The following is a 17,500-nucleotide window of genomic DNA, read 5'->3' as shown; positions in this document are numbered from 1 at the left end:
TGTGAATGTGTGAGTGTGAGTGTGAGTGTGAGTGTGTGTGAGTGAGTGTGTGTGTGTGTGTCTATTTATATCACCTAGACTCCTGGACAGCGAGCACGCCGCTCTCGGGGGCGGCAGAGTTGATCGGCTCCTCTGGCTGGTCGCATTGAATCTGACTTTGAGACTCACTCTCATCCGTCTGGAAAAAAACAACAACAACAACAACAAACTGCTTGTTAAATGAAAGTTTAACATCTCGGTGGGGAAAAGCGCTTGTTCGTTTTGGTTTTTTTTGCTGAGAATTGATTGGAAAATGGATCCTGCTGTCGTATCTCTCAGTTCAGAACAAAGTTCAGATTTCTTTTTTTTTTTTTCTCCATTTTCAGGTCTTTATGCTAAGCTAACTGCTAGCGTCAATCTTCTCATCTGAACCTCGGTAAGAAAAGTAGAAAAAGCCACGCCGCCAAATGTTGAACTATTCCTTTAATCAAGGTTAGCGTGACTTACTGAAACAAATCTGTGCATGTACCCCTAATCCATGTACGAGAAAATATTGAGGCTCTTTTGGATTTGAACTGATGATTTAACAACAAGATGATGTCATTAAAAAATAATTTTAAAAAAAAGCACCAAACCTCAAACGGTATAAAACGATTTGGGAAATAAAGACAGAAATCTGACATTTGTGTTCGTTTTATCCAGCTGACTGGAAATAAATATATATATAAATATATATATATATATATATATATATATATATATATATATATATATATATATATGTAATATGAAGCACCTGCACAGCGGTGGAGACGCGTGTCTCGACTGTCTTGTGGAGCTCCAGCAGGGTGTCGTACTCACTCTTCAGCTGCTCAAAGTCGACCTGCAGCGTCTTCAGCTGGACGATAAAACAACATGATTTTTAAGCCGCAAATTATTGATAAGTGTACATGCGTGTGTGTGTGTGTGTGTGTGTGTGTCTACACTCGGACTGCATGTGTCTACGTTATAATACCTGCAGCAGGGCGTCCTTGTGCTTCAGTTCGAGCGCCTCCCAGTCGCGTCGAGGCACGACGTCCCAGTAGTCCGCTCTCATGGCGTTGAGCTCCCGCTGGGCTTCGGTCAGGTCACCGCGACACACCTGCAGAGCGAGCTGCAGCTCCACGCGGTCTTGAGACTCCTCTGTCACGAAAGGAAACAAGCATCAGAGCGTGACACACTTTCTTTTTCCTGGTCATCAAAAATTTTTGGAATTTGGTGGATTTTTTTTGTATTTATAAACAGAAAATACATTTCTTGCTTCGTATTCAAGTAAAATATTGGACGGAATATTTGGATTCTTTGGCATATAAAATGCATATTGCTTATGTTTTTATTTTAACTCTATTTGTGTTTAATTTGATCTGTTCTAATGTATTTGATCTGTTCTTATGTATTTTATCTGATCTTCTCATTTACTCTCAGCAAGAAAGTGAATAAACGTATTTCCCAAAAAATATTAAACAATTCCGCCCTTTTTTTTTTTACATTTTACCTTTTTTGACTGACTTTGCGAAACTCTTTGTCAAATTATGAGTAAGTGAGGAAAAGTTCCGAACAATAACAACATTTATACTTTTGGGCAGCAAACAAATTAATATATCTGGGTTTGTTTCATGCTACTGTCTTAATTATTTCCTCTATAAAATGTCCATCACATCACATCCTAAAGCTTGTTTTTTGTCTTAAACCTCAAAAACACATTCAGTTTAAAACATAGAAAACCAAATGAAATCAAGAAATATTTAAATCTGACATTAATAATTGCTGTCCATAATTAAAACAGCAGGCCATCGTCGAAGTGAATGACGGCCGGACGGTTGACGGCTCTCTACCTGCGTGTTCACCTGCAGGATGCTGCGTCTCCACTGAGCCTCTCGTCAGGTCGTTGAGCTGCCAGATCAGCAGCTTGCGGGCGTCGCGCTCCTCCCGGTACTGCAGGTACTGCTGGTTCAGCTCCGACTGCAGATGCTCCACCTTTCAGAGGAAAAATGGCAGAAAGTAACGATATTATATATATAATATTTTTATAATAACCTGGTCGTCTGATCTGAACCTCACAGAAGTAGGAATTCACGTGCAGTTGAATGAACTTAATTCGTACTGTGGTTAGAAAAAAAACCACTTCACATGTATGCCATGTACCACCGTCTGCGCGGCCTTCTCTTTCTCCCTCACGGCCTCCACGTCTCTCTGCAGCTGCCTCCTCTCCCTCTTCAGGACGCCGATCTCAGCCCGCTCCGCCCCCCAACGAGCCTGGATCTTCCTCTCGCACGCCTCCGTCGCCAGACTCAGACGGGACCGCAGAGGCTCCAGTTCTCTGATCTGATCCCGCTGATGCGCTGAAACACACATGTGCGAAGCAAAGATGAAGAATCTAGCGTAGAAAACAAAAGGGCTGAAACGTTTCACCAATCAATTACTGGACGGACAGAAAAGTGACTAAGACATCTTCAAAAAGTTGATGATGGATGGATGGATGGATGGATGGATGGATGGATGGATGGATGGATGGATGGATGGATGATGGATGGATGGATGGATGATGGATGGATGGATGGATGGATGGATGGATGGATGATGGATGGATGGATGGATGGATGGATGGATGGATAGATGATGGATGGATGGATGGATGGATGGATGGATGGATGGATGGATGGATGGATGGATGGATGGATGATGGATGGATGGATGGATGGATGGATGGATGGATGGATGATGGATGGATGGATGGATGGATGATGGATGGATGGATGGATGGATGATGGATAGATGGATGATGGATGGATGGATGGATGGATGATGGATGGATGGATGGATGGATGGATGGATAGATGATGGATGGATGGATGGATGGATGGATGGATGGATGGATGGATGGATGGATGATGGATGGATGGATGGATGGATGATGGATGGATGGATGGATGGATGGATGATGGATAGATGGATGATGGATGGATGGATGGATGGATGATGGATGGATGGATGGATGGATGGATGGATGGATGGATGGATGGATGAATGGATGGATGGATGGATGGATGATGGATAGATGGATGATGGATGATGGATGGATGATGGATGATAGATGATGGATGGATGATGGATGATGGATGATAGATGATGGATGGATGATGGATGATGGATGGATGCTGAATGGATGAATGATGGATGATAGATGATGGATGATGGATGATGATGGATGTATATACAAATAAAAATAGAATAATATTAAATTAAACTAAACAACAGTGCAACGGTGTTTTTGATGTAGGATGGATTTGGCTGTATTATATTAAACATTATATTACTAAATATACAGGTGATATGTAAAAAAAGAAAGATAAATAAATCCCTATTAATAGTGTGCATATATTTGGAAATAACTCTTTTAATTAAAATCCTAGAAATGTGTTTTCCTTTCAAACAGAGCTACGCTGACCTGTTTCTTGACCTTGTTCCCAGTCTACGTATGCGAAGCTAAGCAAATCATCTCCAGAGATGAATCTTCTCATCCAACTCTCAACGGGAAAGCAAATCAGCAATAATACCCAAAAATGTCAAACAATTCCATGTAAAAAACGGTTTATGTAAACAAATCTGTGCACGTCCACTAATTTGTTTAGGGTCAAATAAAACTTTGTGCTATCACCAAACTTCACCTCTTCATTCTGCTAGAAAACCTATATGTAAAAGTATGCAAAGACAACAATGTGAACCAAACAAACTCTTAGTTAAGCCATTTTCTTTGGTGAAATACTTATTTTTTTTTTGTTGTTTATTCTTTTATTCCATTCAGTTGTAGGAGTGTAAATTCCAATCCAGCTTTCTAATAAATCTACTGACCTAAAGTGTTTTCATATTCCTTTTGGACGGCAGACAGAAGGGGCCGGTAGGTGACGAACGCTTCCACGAAACATCCAAAAACACTGCGGTAGACCTGAAGCCCCGCCAAAAAAAACAACAGGTTTTTTTAGATTACAGGATGCAAGTCCTCAATCATCGGACTGGAAAAAAATGTATGCATAAACAAAACTAAAAATTATAAAATGAGAACATCGCACCTGTAGTTTCAGCTCCTGGTATTTGGGCTCGTGTGGGTTGATGGCACGCAGCTCCTTGTTCGCAAAGGTCTCCAGATGCAGCAGGAGTTCAGGCTTTCTGCCACGGCCTGCGTAAATGTAACTGCTTCCTGTCCAGCACAGCTACAGGATTTAACACACACACACATATATATATATATATATATATATATATATATATATATATATATAAATGCAATACTTGTGATGGGGACTTTGCGGTGACACTGGAGGAGATAGTATTTTTTTTTGACACTTTAATTCCTCTTTATAACAATGTAAAGACATGAGTACCACTTTCTTACCTTTCTTGTTGCACGTGGTTGGACAGAAACGTCACGTTCTCCTTCGTGCCCTTCCTCTGACGTCAGGCCAGTGTCATCCTGTGGACTGTGCTCATATGTAAGTCTAAAGTTAAAAATTAAAAAAAAAATAACAAGAACAAGTAGCTTTAAACGTTATTTAAACGTTTAAAAGTTATTTATATTTGGTTACAGTTAATATGAAGATACAAGTATTTATACTGTGTGTAAATGTATTTTTTTTTATCACTTGCCTTTGTTTTTGTGACGTTGATAAAGGCGGAAACTTTATCTCTTTGAGTGGTGACATCTCTATCTGAATTACGACAAAAACGAGCTTTTGTTCCTGAAAAAAATAAATGTTGCGTTTGCTCCTTTAAGCTCAAGGTTGTGGCTTTAGCATCACGAAGAGCACGGCATTGTAGCAGGGTTTCCATGGTAACAAGGAAGGACTACGTAAGAAGACCCCTCATATAGTAGTCTGCGTCGCGCCTAACTAGTTTTTTTTTTTTTACAAATTGTGCAAGGAATAACTTTTTTCCTTATTTAGAAAATACGTGACATTAATATTGACTAGCGACAGCAACAGATATATGATAACCAATTATATTTATATCACAGAGGAACTACAAAGAAATAAATACAATGTTTAACTTCCTATAGTGTTTTTATGAGCAGGCACGATGTTTATTTATTTTATTTTTTTTAAACATTACACTTCATTTCCAGTGTGGTAATAATTCAAGTTCCATTTTCTGATGTTAAAGATTAATTTATATAATATTTTCTCGAAAATGTCGAAGCCTAAAACTACATTTCCTAGCGAGCTTTCTCGGTGGGAAGAAGAAGAAGAAGAAGAAAAAACAAACCCCGGTGAAACAGTTGTCGGAGCCGTTGTAGTCATTTGGAGACACGCTCGGATCGAACTGCGCGTGCGGCTGCACTACATTACCCACAGTGCACCGCTCCGAGCCGACAGTACATTCTGCTGCTGATCCGGGGATGTCACACCGCTGCTATTTTCTCCCCTCAGTCCCTCTCACTCTCAGCCTTACAGCTCCAGCGGACTGACAAACGGGGGCTTTTTTTTTTTTTTTTAAGGGGGGAAACGAGAAAGAGACGAACAATAAGACACGCAAAGAGGCCCGAGGAGAGAGAGGAAAAAAACAAAACAAAAAAAAGATGGCAGAGCTTGGAGCGGGAAGCCTGCCGTTGGGGGATCCTGCTTTTAATTACCAGGAGCACGAGCTGAGCGAGCGGCTGAAGCGGCTCTACCCGGCTGTGAACGAGGAAGAGACCCCGCTACCCCGGTCCTGGAGCCCCAAGGATAAGTACAGCTACATCGGGCTGTCACAGAACAACCTGCGGGTCCATTACAAAGGTCAGAGAGCCGGCTTTAAACATCCCTGATGGGGCTCTGAACGTGTGGGGGTCACAACGAGCAGCTCGGATCTGACAGTGTGTTGTTGGGGAGGGGGGAGGGGGGGGTGTCTCTCACACACACACACACACACACACACACACACACTATGCGATTATGTTGACTGTGTGTGTGTGTGTGTGTGTGTCCTGGTAAATCTAGTCTGAGCTGCCTCTCCTGTCCTCTAAACCTCGCTTTGTTTCAGGAAATGATCAAGAATAAACCCCTGACAGTTGGTCTCGAGCATTCACCTTCACCCAACACGCCCCCCCCCTCCCCCTCCCCACTCTTTGTTTATTTGTTTATTTACAGTTTGTGGCGTTGTTTGTTTCCCGTAAAAAAAAAAAAAAAAAGAAAGAAATAAGCTGGACTTGTGTATCTGACGTCCTCCATAGTTGTGTTTTTTTTTTTGCTGGAAAAGAGGGGAGGAGGGTGGTGGTGGTGGTGGTGGTGGTGGTGGTGGGGGGGGGGGGGAGGCCCACTGGCAGCAACAACGACGCCGATGAGCTAACTGGATGGTATTCAAACTGAACGGGGAGGCTAACGCGAATGCTACATCTTTTAATGCTAATACAGCAGTTAGCCTTGTGGCTAACGTTAGCTCACCGAGCTGTGGCCAACGCTGCACTGAAAAACAACAGCACACAAGATGGACACGAGCCAAACTTGTGTAGTGTAACGTCGATGCTGGTTATTGTGTTGTTGTTTTTTTTGGGGGGTGGGGACTCTAGCTGGCAGCAATATAGAATATATATGTATGTATGCATATATATTCTATATTAAAAAAACAACAACTGATATTTGTTGTGTATTCTCGCGTGATTTCAGAGTGCACTGTTCTGGAAGTATTTTTTTTTTCTCCAGAATTCGTAAATCATGGAAGCAACCGGTCCAACTCCATTCACGTGTGTGTGTGTGTGTGTGTGTGTGTGTGTGTCGCCCGTGCCCCGAGCAGAACAACAGCCTCAGGTCCAGTCTCCAGCAGGCACCAGCTGCTGTGAGGACAGGAGGCCCCTCTGCGCAGCACATTAGGCCAAATGTACCGATCTTTGCAATAAATCTGGTGTATCGGTAAAAAAAAACAACCTCTATGGCATTTTAAACCACAACAGCAGCAGCTGAATTGATCCAACCTCCCTTTAAAAATCAAAACAAAGGTGACATCTTATGTGAAGAAATCCTGATATTTTCCATCAGGCGACATGTCAGGGCAGCCTCCCCCTTCCCCCATCTCACCACCTCCTTCCTTCCTACCAGTAGCAGCAGAGCTCAGTTGTCAAGGCTGTGAAAGATCTCCATAAATGCATTAGCAAGGACACACTTTTAAGGCCCATGTTGGCTTGTTTTACATCAGTGCAGAGGATGAGAGGATACAGAAAGCTGCATTTGGGAAAAAAAAAGAAAAAAAGGCTGTATTTGTGATCCTACAGTTTATAAATAGCAGGGACGCTCCTATTTGTTTAAATCCAGTCTAGGGTGGATAGCCAGATATAACCCCACAGACCATTTAATGCATAATTGATCAGGTCCCCTTGCTGGTGAAAGTGATCAAATTGAATAATTAAAAAAAAAAGCCTACATTCAATTTATCTATTAAATTCATATCCGTGGATGTTGATTTGTGTTGGTGACAAAATAGAGCTTGTTTTCATATACCTTCCAGTGTAATCTGGTTTTGTGTTTACATTTTTTTTGAGGATCATTGTATTGTCGTTGAGGTTATGTAGGGCGTTGAGTTTTTATGTCTGTAGAAAGAAAAAAAAAGTGCAGAGATTAGAGTGACACTGCACAATTGTTTGAGGGGATGACATATAAATAGGTTCTCGTTTCTGGAGTGTGTAGGATCTTTTTTTTTTTTTCCCTGCCGGTTGTTCCAGCTCCTGCTCTGTTCCCCCTCACCCCTTGTGGTTTGGATGCTATTTTGACCAGTGTGCCAATTTTTTTCTCTGTTCAAGGCCATGCAGCGTCTACCTAAATCCCGACGTGCACCGGCACAGATGAATCTGCCCAGTCTCGACGATCCAGATAGAAACATGAGCAGGCATAATGACTTAGCATGAATACAGCAAGTGATGTGATCTTCTCTGTTACAGAAACAACACCTCTTTGGTCCACGAAGAAAGTCACTGCTTTATTGGATTTATTCAAATGTTAATTTATGAATATATATATATATATATATATATAGTGTTGTTTGGGCTCCTCTAAAGTATTATTATATTTCTAAGATATACTCGACATGGCTGCACCTTCCACGATGACTAAGCTCTTTAAGGACTTTATTAGAAAATGTGACATTTCTCTGTGGATTTTATATTATGTTTGTACGATAAACACTATTATCCTTTTATCATATGTCATTATGATAAGCAAATAAAGATTTATTTATATAGAACCTTTCAAAACAAAAGTTTAGGCAACTATTTCTTTGCTACTTCATATATCTGATTGATTTCAGAGTGAAATGAATGATCAAAATAGTCAAAGTGAATGACAAGTGGCATTAAAGGAATAGTGCAGCATTTTAAGACATTCACTTCCTTGATGTCATAAAATGTGTATGTTTGTGTATAAATATGCAAACGTGAGAGAAATATGAAGCTACCGTTAGCTGGTTAGCTTTGTGTAGCTCAAAGACTGGAAACAGTTTTACCCAAAGTATAAAAAAAAGTACACTTGTGAGGAGAATTACAGCTCAATTACTAACAATTTTTTTTATCCTGTCTGTTTAATTTCTACAAAGAACGGATGTGGGGAAATGATTTTTACGACACGTGTCGGGACTGTTTCTCGATTGTTGTGGCAGAGCTAATTTTATTAGCATCTTAAATCTACACATTTTTTACCAGCAAATGAACACACTAATCAACAAACAAAAAAAAAACAGTCCAAGAGCAACATTCACACTTGATTATCTGGTCTTGACCAAGAAAGCGCTTATATTATTAGTTAGCTAATGTCGCTAATCCTATAAAACTGCTAACAATTATATCTCGATATAGATCTTTGTCTATAAACTACAAGTCATTCTGTTGTTGCCGTGAGACGAAATGAGAGTCTGTAGATACTCGCAGCCAGCAAGTGCTGAATATTCACAACACAGAATAGAAGAAGTGTCAGAAACTGGCCTCCCTGAACTTAAAGTTGCTCCTCAAACCTGACGACCAGGTCCTTGATGAAGAAACCTGGAGTTTTACGGAGCTTCGGGATAAAAAAAAAACAAGATTTTTTTTTAGCGTCCTTTCACTCACTGGTGGTTATCAAACTCCCACTAATCATAAGGTTGGTGGTTTCCATCCGCCCAGATCCTCCTGTCCACATGACAAAGTGCCCTTGGTTAAGACACTCGACCTCTAATGTTGGCTCCTGATGGGGGGTGGGGGGAGGGGCACCTTGCAGCCTGAATCCCGAGGAGCTGACCCCCTTCACCCAAAACCACTTCACAGTCAGGTCAGGGAGGTCACAGCCTGGAAAAGATAACAGAACTACATCATCTGCAAAAAAACAAAACAATCCTGAGGTCGCCAAAGGGTACCGGACCCTCTCCCAATCCCCGGCTGTGCCTTGGAACCTTGGCGGGGTCCGTCCATCCATTTGGGGAGGGGGAGGGGGGGGTGACCGAGTGCCAAGAGGATGGAGACAAAGGTTTTCAGGTTTCATTATGCGAGGACCTAATTGCTCATCGCAGCAAGCACCAGCGGCCCCTCGGAGCCTTCGGGACACCTTGGACCGGTCCAAGTGGATCAAACATCGTGCTACTTTTATGACCCGTCAAAACGAAAGGTCATGTTCAATTTAGAAGTGAGAAATCTTGTGCTCATCAGAGTTACGGCTTCAGCACCATGTTTTTTTTAGGTGTCTTGTGGCTGCATTTAATTTTTTGTGCGGTGACGCAACTGAAATTGGACTTATTTTGTATTTACCGGTTCTGGGATGCATTTGGTTCTTGTGACTGAACCAGGATCGGGCTTGGACCTGCTGTAGCTGTGCATAACCAGTTTTAAACCACTTCAACTTTCAAAAACATGGTTTTTTTTGGACATTAATTGATACTTCCTCCAGTCCAGTTATGAGCCAATCCAAACATATACTCAGACGCTGGAATCCTTTTTTATTTTTGGTTTGGTTTGGTTTAAGTTGTTGTTCTTTCAAAGACAAGCTTGTTGAAATGTTCAAAGGATCTCTGCGTAGTTCCGTTTTTAAAAAAAAGTCACACACTTCTACATTCGTATGTCTCTGGCTTTTTTGTGTGGTTGGTTTAACTTCTCCTAATGCTGTATTTCATTTCATTTCGAGGTCGGACGTTTTCAACTGCTAGATTTAAAACAATCAATATGGTATTTTGCAACTGTCATTGAAGCTGAATTGGATACGCGAGGAGCTGCCGTATCACACATCAATTTATTATCACATTTCCTGAAAAGTACCGTTATGTTCCACGTTTCAGAGCCGATGTCACGGTCATGTTTTGTGGATACCCTGTTTCTAAGGGGTAAAGTTTAAGGTTGAAATTAGGCAAAACTACGGAGGTCGGCTGTGACTTTCAGGAGGTTTAAACTTTGTTGTGTCGCCGGCGGTTTTGATTCCTGGCTTTGCATTTTCTCCCCGTTTGCAGTGTCGTTAAGCCCGACTCCGAAACCGTCACAGGCCGGCACCCGTTACGGTAACTCTGCCGCCGTCGGTTGGTGCTTGGGATTGTTTCCACATTGAAAAAGCGGGAGGTCAATAGACGCGGTTCAATTTCAGTGTATCGACTAAGAAAGAAAAGGTGCGACTTGTCCCATTCAAACAGGTGCAACAAAACCTGACAAGAGGTCTAATAAGATATCTGAAAATCTGTAGTCCCGGTAACCATTTCATTGGTATTGGCTCGTTGGTATTCTCAGTAAACAAGCTATTCTTCCTTAAAGTTACCCCCACATAACAGTTTTTGGGTCATAGGTTTAAGCAATCGTCATGCAGCCTTCATCTTATGTCGCATTTGTGCCGCGTCAGCAGAATGTTGAGAACAAACACGGGAGTGTTTTGTCACATTATACCAAGGCAACCAGATCCTAACAGTGTATGCTTCCTTTTTATTTGAGCTGAAATGTGCGTGGTTTTTTTTCTGGATTTTTATTTCAATGTAACTCCAAGGAGTCTCCTGACGGTCTCTCTAAGTTGGAGCTGAGCTAACACCCCTCCCCCCCCCGCTTTGCCGCTCATAATAACGGTCAGAAAGATAATGGCGAGGCCGTCGTATCTTCTCGGCGGCTCGCGGCGTCAAGGTGTTTGCAGTGGAGCACAATCTGCTTTAAAGGGAGGCCAAACCAGGAGCTACAAAGTGAATCTGTGTACTCGCAAACACGAGGCAATATGTAGCCTTGCCCCGCGTGGCCCGATGCCCAGACACTTCTATTCATGTTTTTTTGTTTTGTTTTGGGGGTTTTTTAGATGCGAAATTGCTCCTGAACGGATGAAACGTTAAAAGAAAACGCCAAAAGACAACAATTTATTAATCCCTTCAATCAAAGGGAGAATTTGGTTTCCTTTTGAGAAAAAGATGTCAGGTGAAAAAATAATGCAAAATCCTTTAGTCTGAGTGCCATTAATTCTCTCTTTCAAGCTGTACCGATTCAACAAGTCGCTCCGACCCAGCCATCCGATTGGTCAACTGAACATTTGGAACGTGCTCAGATCACCGTGACAACACACACCCTGCTCATCACTAGAAATATCACTTCGCCTTCTCAATGGGAATATATAATTGGAATATAATTTCATATAATATGCAGTATTATGTTGTTTTTACTTGTTATATTAAATGTAACCTATTTGGCGAAATCGGGTCTTTTTTTCTTTTTTGTTGTTGTTTTTTTTGGTCGCTCCGAGCACCCGTACCGTAACACCACGGATAGTCACGGCGACTAGCTTAACCGGTTTGGTTTTTAACACGACACAGTGCTAAAATCTTAAAAATGACACGACTCCATCGATATTTTATTTTTTCAACCAGACTGAGCTAGCTGAGCAGTTTCGTGTTTCTATGTGCTGTATTTATTCAGTTTCAGAAACGATCCCTAGAGAGCATTTAAAACGGACTGGATATCCTCTCTGTTGCTAGGGTCGTTGCTAAGGGTCGGCCCTACTTCCTGGAGTAGTAAACATTGTGTACATTTACGTAAGAGTCTGCTGACATGACTTCATTTTTCATTTTTTATTTTCTTTACCAGTTCTTTGTCATACCTCCGTGTGTTGCCATGGAAACGGAGATCGCGCTAACGAAAATTTTATATTTTGAGAGCGCATTTGCCCCACAATGTGAAATACATTTTTGATTACACATTTTATTTAGTTGGTAACTATTGGCAACGATGAGTTTAAAGTGCACCCTACTGGTGTGATATAACTTTGTCATATTCTAAATCTAATCCTCTAACTCCATTCGTGATGGGGATCATCCTGCTCTTCACTCTGTTGTTGACGAGACGAGTTCATCACGCGGCCGCGTGGCCTCTATTGAACTTGCTGTTATTGAACTGATAGATTTTATAACACACACACACACACACACACACACACACACACACAGACCCCTCGACCTTTGACCCTCGACCCTCGGTCGGAGGAGGTTGGACGTCACACAACAGCTGTGCGGGATATCTTTGTCTTAATTATCCAGCCAAACAAACACAATGGCCTGTTTTTTTATTTATTTAAATATGACAGCTAATGACCTGATCACCCCCCCCCCCCCCCCCCCCCCCCCCACACACACACACACATTTGTGAAAAATTATATTTTTCGAACTCGGGTCTCGTCATTTTTTTGAAGGTGTCCTTAAAAGTAGTTGCCATCTACACGGCTTGTAAAGAGACCTGTTGGCCCCCGCCGAGGGTCTAAAAATAGACATACGAATGTTGCTGCAGCCCATCGGACCGGACAATCGCACGCACACACGCCGGTCGCACACGCATGTAACACGTAACAACGACGGCTTTCGTGGCGCCGTTCGTGAGGTCACGGAACCGGAACAGAGTCGGAGACGCTGTCGTTTCCTACGATGAGCTGCCGTATTGTGCGTATCTCAAATGCAAATGTGTAAAAAGTGGGTCTTTGCGTAGATGTGACATACATTTGTTTTTTGGGGGGAAAGTCGCGTTGTGTCTTCGTTAATTATAGAGCAGAACACCGAGCTCGGTTTCTCCCCGTTAGCGCATTCGATCGTCACCGTGTGGTGTCCTGTATGTCCCCGACTGGCTGTATGTTGTTGACCGAGGCTCATGTCTCTCGCACACACACACACACACACTCACACACACAGCAGCAGCTTCAAGGTGTCTGCTGACAGCCAGTTGCTTCGTTTAAGGTTACAGCCTCTCAACATTTCACACGCACTCACACACTCACACACACACCACACACACACACACACACACACACACACACACACACATACACACACACACACACACACACACACACACACTCTCTCTCACACACTCACTCTCACTCACACACACACAAACACACACACACACACACACCACTCACACACACACACACACTCTCACACACACACACACACACACACACACACACACACACACACACACACACACACACACACACAGGGAGCTCAGAGACTTTTTATGTATCACAACAGGTGAACTCGGTCAATTGTGCGATTACACGGAAACAGAAAGAGATGCACATGCTTACTGAGGAGGCAGTTATACAACACGCTACCGAACACGGCAGTCTCTCTCTCTCTCTCTCTCTCCCTCTCTCTCTCATGACCCGAGGGATTGCGTAAGCAGCGATCTGAATATAGAATGACGGACAGTAATGACTGTTGTGCTCGTGAATCTAATCGGTCCAGACACAAAGCACGAGCCCGGTGACCCCGTTGTTTACATCTGCACCACGAGGCCCAACGTAGAGTCCCGTTATCTCCGCGCGACGAATCGATGGCCGTTTATAATCCCGTAAGAGGAGAGAGTCGTCGCAACAGAAGACTGGATCAGCGGGGAGGAAAGTCAGTCCTCTTTTGAGCTTAACGTGCGCCTGACTGATGATCGCCAGATTTTCATTGTTGCTGTAGGTCCCAATGCATCACGTCAAGAGTCTGATATGTGGATATGCAAGACTTATAAGAAAATGAAGTACGACTAAGAGGGATTTATCAAATACAGCCTTGAAGGGAAAAGAAGGATAAAATAAAAAAAAATTAAAAATTTGCTTTTTCAATCAGTTATTCAACAAAAATATCAACAGATGTAATATTTTTTCTGTTGAAAAAGAAGCTATGCTCTTGACCTCGGACGGTAGCGTCGACCCCGTTGAGCTAAAGTAGCGTCTTGTAGTTGTTTGGCTTTATTGTTCACCGGCCTCTGACATCGGCTCGCTGAAACTTTAGATCACTCTTTAAGAAATAACAACCTGGCAAAAAAAGAAATCCCGTTTAAAAAAAAAAAAAAAATTCACAAAAAATGCCGTCAACAGAAGCTCTGCTGAAAGTAGTCTTTCTACGCAAACCTAACGGAAATACAAATAAAAATACATTCCTCGTTTACAGTTAGCGTGACTCTGCTCCTTCTCTGGAAAACTGGAAGTGACGGGGTTTCTGGGAAATGTGGTCTTCTCGTCGAAACGTGGAATACTGTGTGTTAAATTACTATAAGAGACCGGACCTTTTGTGCGTACAGTCGGCTTATGTGGTGAATTAATATTTAGTGAACAGCGTTTTAAGCTCTTATTTTGACAGCAGATGTAGCCCCTGTATCACAGATGGCTTGTTTGCACAGCTACGTCACTTTTATGATTTTATTTTTTTGCAACTTTGACAACAAAAAATATAATAAAAAGAGATTAGAACTAAATGATTATATTATATTTTATATATATATATGAATATATTATTGCTAAGCGCTAACTAAGGCAGTTAAGAGTGAAACTTCTTTCAGACCATCTTTGCAGCAAATACAGGCCCCATGTTCTTCTAAAATGAATATTGGAAAACATCAAGCTTCATGCCACCATGTTTGTTCACCTTGTGCTTCTCTGTTTGCAGGCCATGGCAAGAACCACAAGGACGCGGCATCAGTGCGAGCCACGCACCCGATCCCCGCCGCCTGCGGGATCTACTACTTCGAAGTCAAGATTGTCAGCAAAGGTCGAGACGGGTGAGCAGATAACACTTTTTGCGCGCTTTTGGGATCCTTACGTGCGTTACCGCGGTAACCGTGCGCGCCCATAACATTTTCCAATACGCCCCAAAAGCTAAAAAAAAAATATTCCGACGCAGTAACTGCCGGCGTTTCCTGGTATTAGTTTTAATTGTGCGTTCAGCTGATTTAAGGAGAACAATGTTCCCGTCAAGCAGGTTTTCACCTCTTCCCACAATATTCGAACCTTTTCAGCCCTAAACCGTCTCCTCATCAGCTCCTCATGTGATCTGACTATATAGTGAACAACACACACGTGTCAAAACTCTTTAAAAAAAAAAAAAAAAAAAAAAAAAAGTCTTGCGTGTAATGAAGAATAATATTTAGAATTAGATTGAACTAATCCAGCATCGTTTGCCCCAAGATGGTCTTAAGTGTCAAACGGTGCGAGCATCTTCTGGGATTGATAAAGTTGTTGATCAGTTTTATTTCTTTGCCGTGTGTGTTTGGATTTCAAAACTCACTTCTTTCTGACCTGATTGGAGCTGAAACTGTCCTCCACCCCCCACCCCCAAGAAAAGTGTCAGGTTGCATCATGTTAACCGCTCCCCAGTTGAGCAGCAGAACAAACCTGCGTTGTGAAAGAGTCTTTGTGAAGTCGGGACTGTCTGGTATGTTTAAACAGCTTTCCTGCGTCTCGAGCCGCTGAGCAGAGTCGACGTAGGCAATTTACGCGCAAGTTGCGACACAACATGAGCGCATCACAAGCGCTATTAAACTAATTTCTTTCATTCATACTGGGCAGATAAAAAACAAAAACAAAACCCGTGAGACAGGAAACGCTGCACGAGTCGTTCCACTGTAATAACGTGTGTACTGGATCTATATACCCCTGAAACTGAGCTACAAAAAGAAGACTGAAATAAATCTAAACAAAGTAAAACCAAGCCTTAAAGTCGAAACTGAAATTTCAAAGCTTCGCTTCTGAGCTGAGCGGCAACCAACGGCGACGTCACTTGTCGGTTTGTTGAACGGCCGTTATGAAGCCTCGAGATCGGAGTTTTTTGGCACGTCGCCATCTCTGCTCGGCGCATTTTGGAGCAGGAAGTGACCATATTTGGACGAGCTGAAGGGGGGAGGAGCTAGTGGTGGATTTAACGCGATACGATTGGAAACCCGACGATACTACATCCCGCCCCACCGACAGCAGAAACCTGACTGCGCCACAGGCCTGTCAATCAAACACGTCTTTTTGAGGCTTATTTTCTAATTAATGACGGGATTATTTTCAGACGGCTTTGCGCAAACTGCGAAACTCATTTGACAACTTCCTCTCAAAAACATCTTCATCCTCCTCCGCTGATCTCGCGTCTGCGACTCTTTCTTCATCCTTTTTGCATCGTAGAGTTTATTGAATTGAAAAAGCAGGAAACTTGTGAATGAGGCTAATCCACGCAGCTCCGACCAGATGCTTATTTGCTGGGATTTAAGTGATGACCTCAGCATGTGCTAAAACACATTCAACCGACAGCATTGATGACTTGTTCAATTGACTTTCCTAAGCTTACTTACATGAAAATGACGCGGGCCGAGCGCTTATCCTCGTGTGACGGACTTAAGATGTCACCTCTGACCCCTGAGCTTTTATACTCTTGATGTTCGGACTCTCTCTCCCGAGTTCCCTCGGCGATGAGTTAGTCCACGCGCTTAGAAAAAAAGAAAACGAAAGGAGATCAAAGACGGTTGATTCAAAGTTACCTCTGCCTGACACTCATCTAAATATAAGCTGTATTTGAGTATTTTTTTTAATTAAATTTTTTTTCCAAAGCTTTCGGAAGAAGCTGATCTGCCTGTTTGAATGTGATGCGTGTTTAAGAAACAACCGCACTGAGAGTGTCTTCTCATTTGTGTGTGCAGGTACATGGGCATCGGCCTGTCCGCCCAGGGAGTCAACATGAACCGACTGCCTGGTGAGTAACCCCCCCACCCCCTCACACCCCTCCCTCCTCCCTCCGAGATGTGACCAGCAGCGATGTCACCCGTCGGTTTGTGGACGGCCGTTATGAAACCTGAAGTTCGGAATTGTCCCGAACGGTTTGGAGCAGGAAGTGACCATATTTGGACGAGCGAGGGGGGAGGGAGCGGTGGATCTAACTCGATTTGATTGGACACTCTGCGATACTAGGCCTGTCAATCAAACAGACCCCCCCCCCCCCAAAAAAAAAAAAAAAAAGGCTTTTTGAAACTTATTTAATGATGAATGAGGGATTATTCTCAGATGGAACTCCAGAAAACTAATCAGAAGGAGCGACTTTAGCTAACAACACCAGAGAAATTGTATTGATTGAGAATTTTACGAGAAGTTGAATGGGAGTCTATGGAGCCGGAGGCTTTTTGGAGGCAACCTCTAGTGGCACTCGGTGGTATTGCAGTTTAAGGGCACTTCTGCATCGGCTTCATTTTTCAGAGCCGGAAGCTACGAACACTTTTTATATGCAGTCTGTGGGAACAACATTAACAACATG

At 42.6% G+C, this 17,500-nt stretch overlaps 2 protein-coding genes across 4 annotated transcripts in view; one reads left to right on the top strand and one right to left on the bottom strand.

Annotated features, from left to right (window-relative positions):
- tsnaxip1 (translin-associated factor X interacting protein 1) overlaps window positions 1–5,426 on the bottom strand; it is a 5,957-nt gene extending 531 nt beyond the window's left edge. Inside the window, exons 1-10 of the mRNA XM_069172705.1 lie at window positions 5,278–5,426; window positions 4,663–4,754; window positions 4,412–4,514; window positions 4,089–4,229; window positions 3,871–3,964; window positions 2,164–2,360; window positions 1,854–1,995; window positions 995–1,161; window positions 776–877; window positions 75–178 (exon numbers count right to left, since the gene is read on the bottom strand). Coding sequence (XP_069028806.1) covers window positions 75–178; window positions 776–877; window positions 995–1,161; window positions 1,854–1,995; window positions 2,164–2,360; window positions 3,871–3,964; window positions 4,089–4,229; window positions 4,412–4,514; window positions 4,663–4,718 — 1,106 coding nt within the window. The 5' untranslated portion in view covers window positions 4,719–4,754; window positions 5,278–5,426. The remainder of the gene's footprint in view (window positions 1–74; window positions 179–775; window positions 878–994; window positions 1,162–1,853; window positions 1,996–2,163; window positions 2,361–3,870; window positions 3,965–4,088; window positions 4,230–4,411; window positions 4,515–4,662; window positions 4,755–5,277) is intronic.
- A 163-nt stretch (window positions 5,427–5,589) lies between these two features.
- The window catches only part of ranbp10 (RAN binding protein 10), a 27,506-nt gene continuing 15,595 nt past the window's right edge, over window positions 5,590–17,500 (top strand). For all 3 annotated transcript variants that reach the window (XR_011179437.1, XM_069172704.1, XM_069172703.1), the window contains exons 1-3: window positions 5,590–5,789; window positions 14,882–14,993; window positions 16,893–16,945. Coding sequence is in view for 2 of the 3 variants with exons in the window: in XM_069172704.1 (XP_069028805.1) it covers window positions 5,591–5,789; window positions 14,882–14,993; window positions 16,893–16,945 (364 nt within the window). In the remaining variant the exon portion in view is untranslated. The remainder of the gene's footprint in view (window positions 5,790–14,881; window positions 14,994–16,892; window positions 16,946–17,500) is intronic.

The sequence above is a fragment of the Embiotoca jacksoni genome, unplaced genomic scaffold (genome assembly GCF_022577435.1).
Source record: "Embiotoca jacksoni isolate LCO1_2020_lvr unplaced genomic scaffold, fEmbJac1.0.p SCAF_55, whole genome shotgun sequence".
Lineage (NCBI taxonomy): Eukaryota > Metazoa > Chordata > Actinopteri > Embiotocidae > Embiotoca > Embiotoca jacksoni.
The sequence above is the reverse complement of the archived record's forward strand: the minus strand, read 5'-3'. Positions and strand labels throughout refer to the sequence as shown.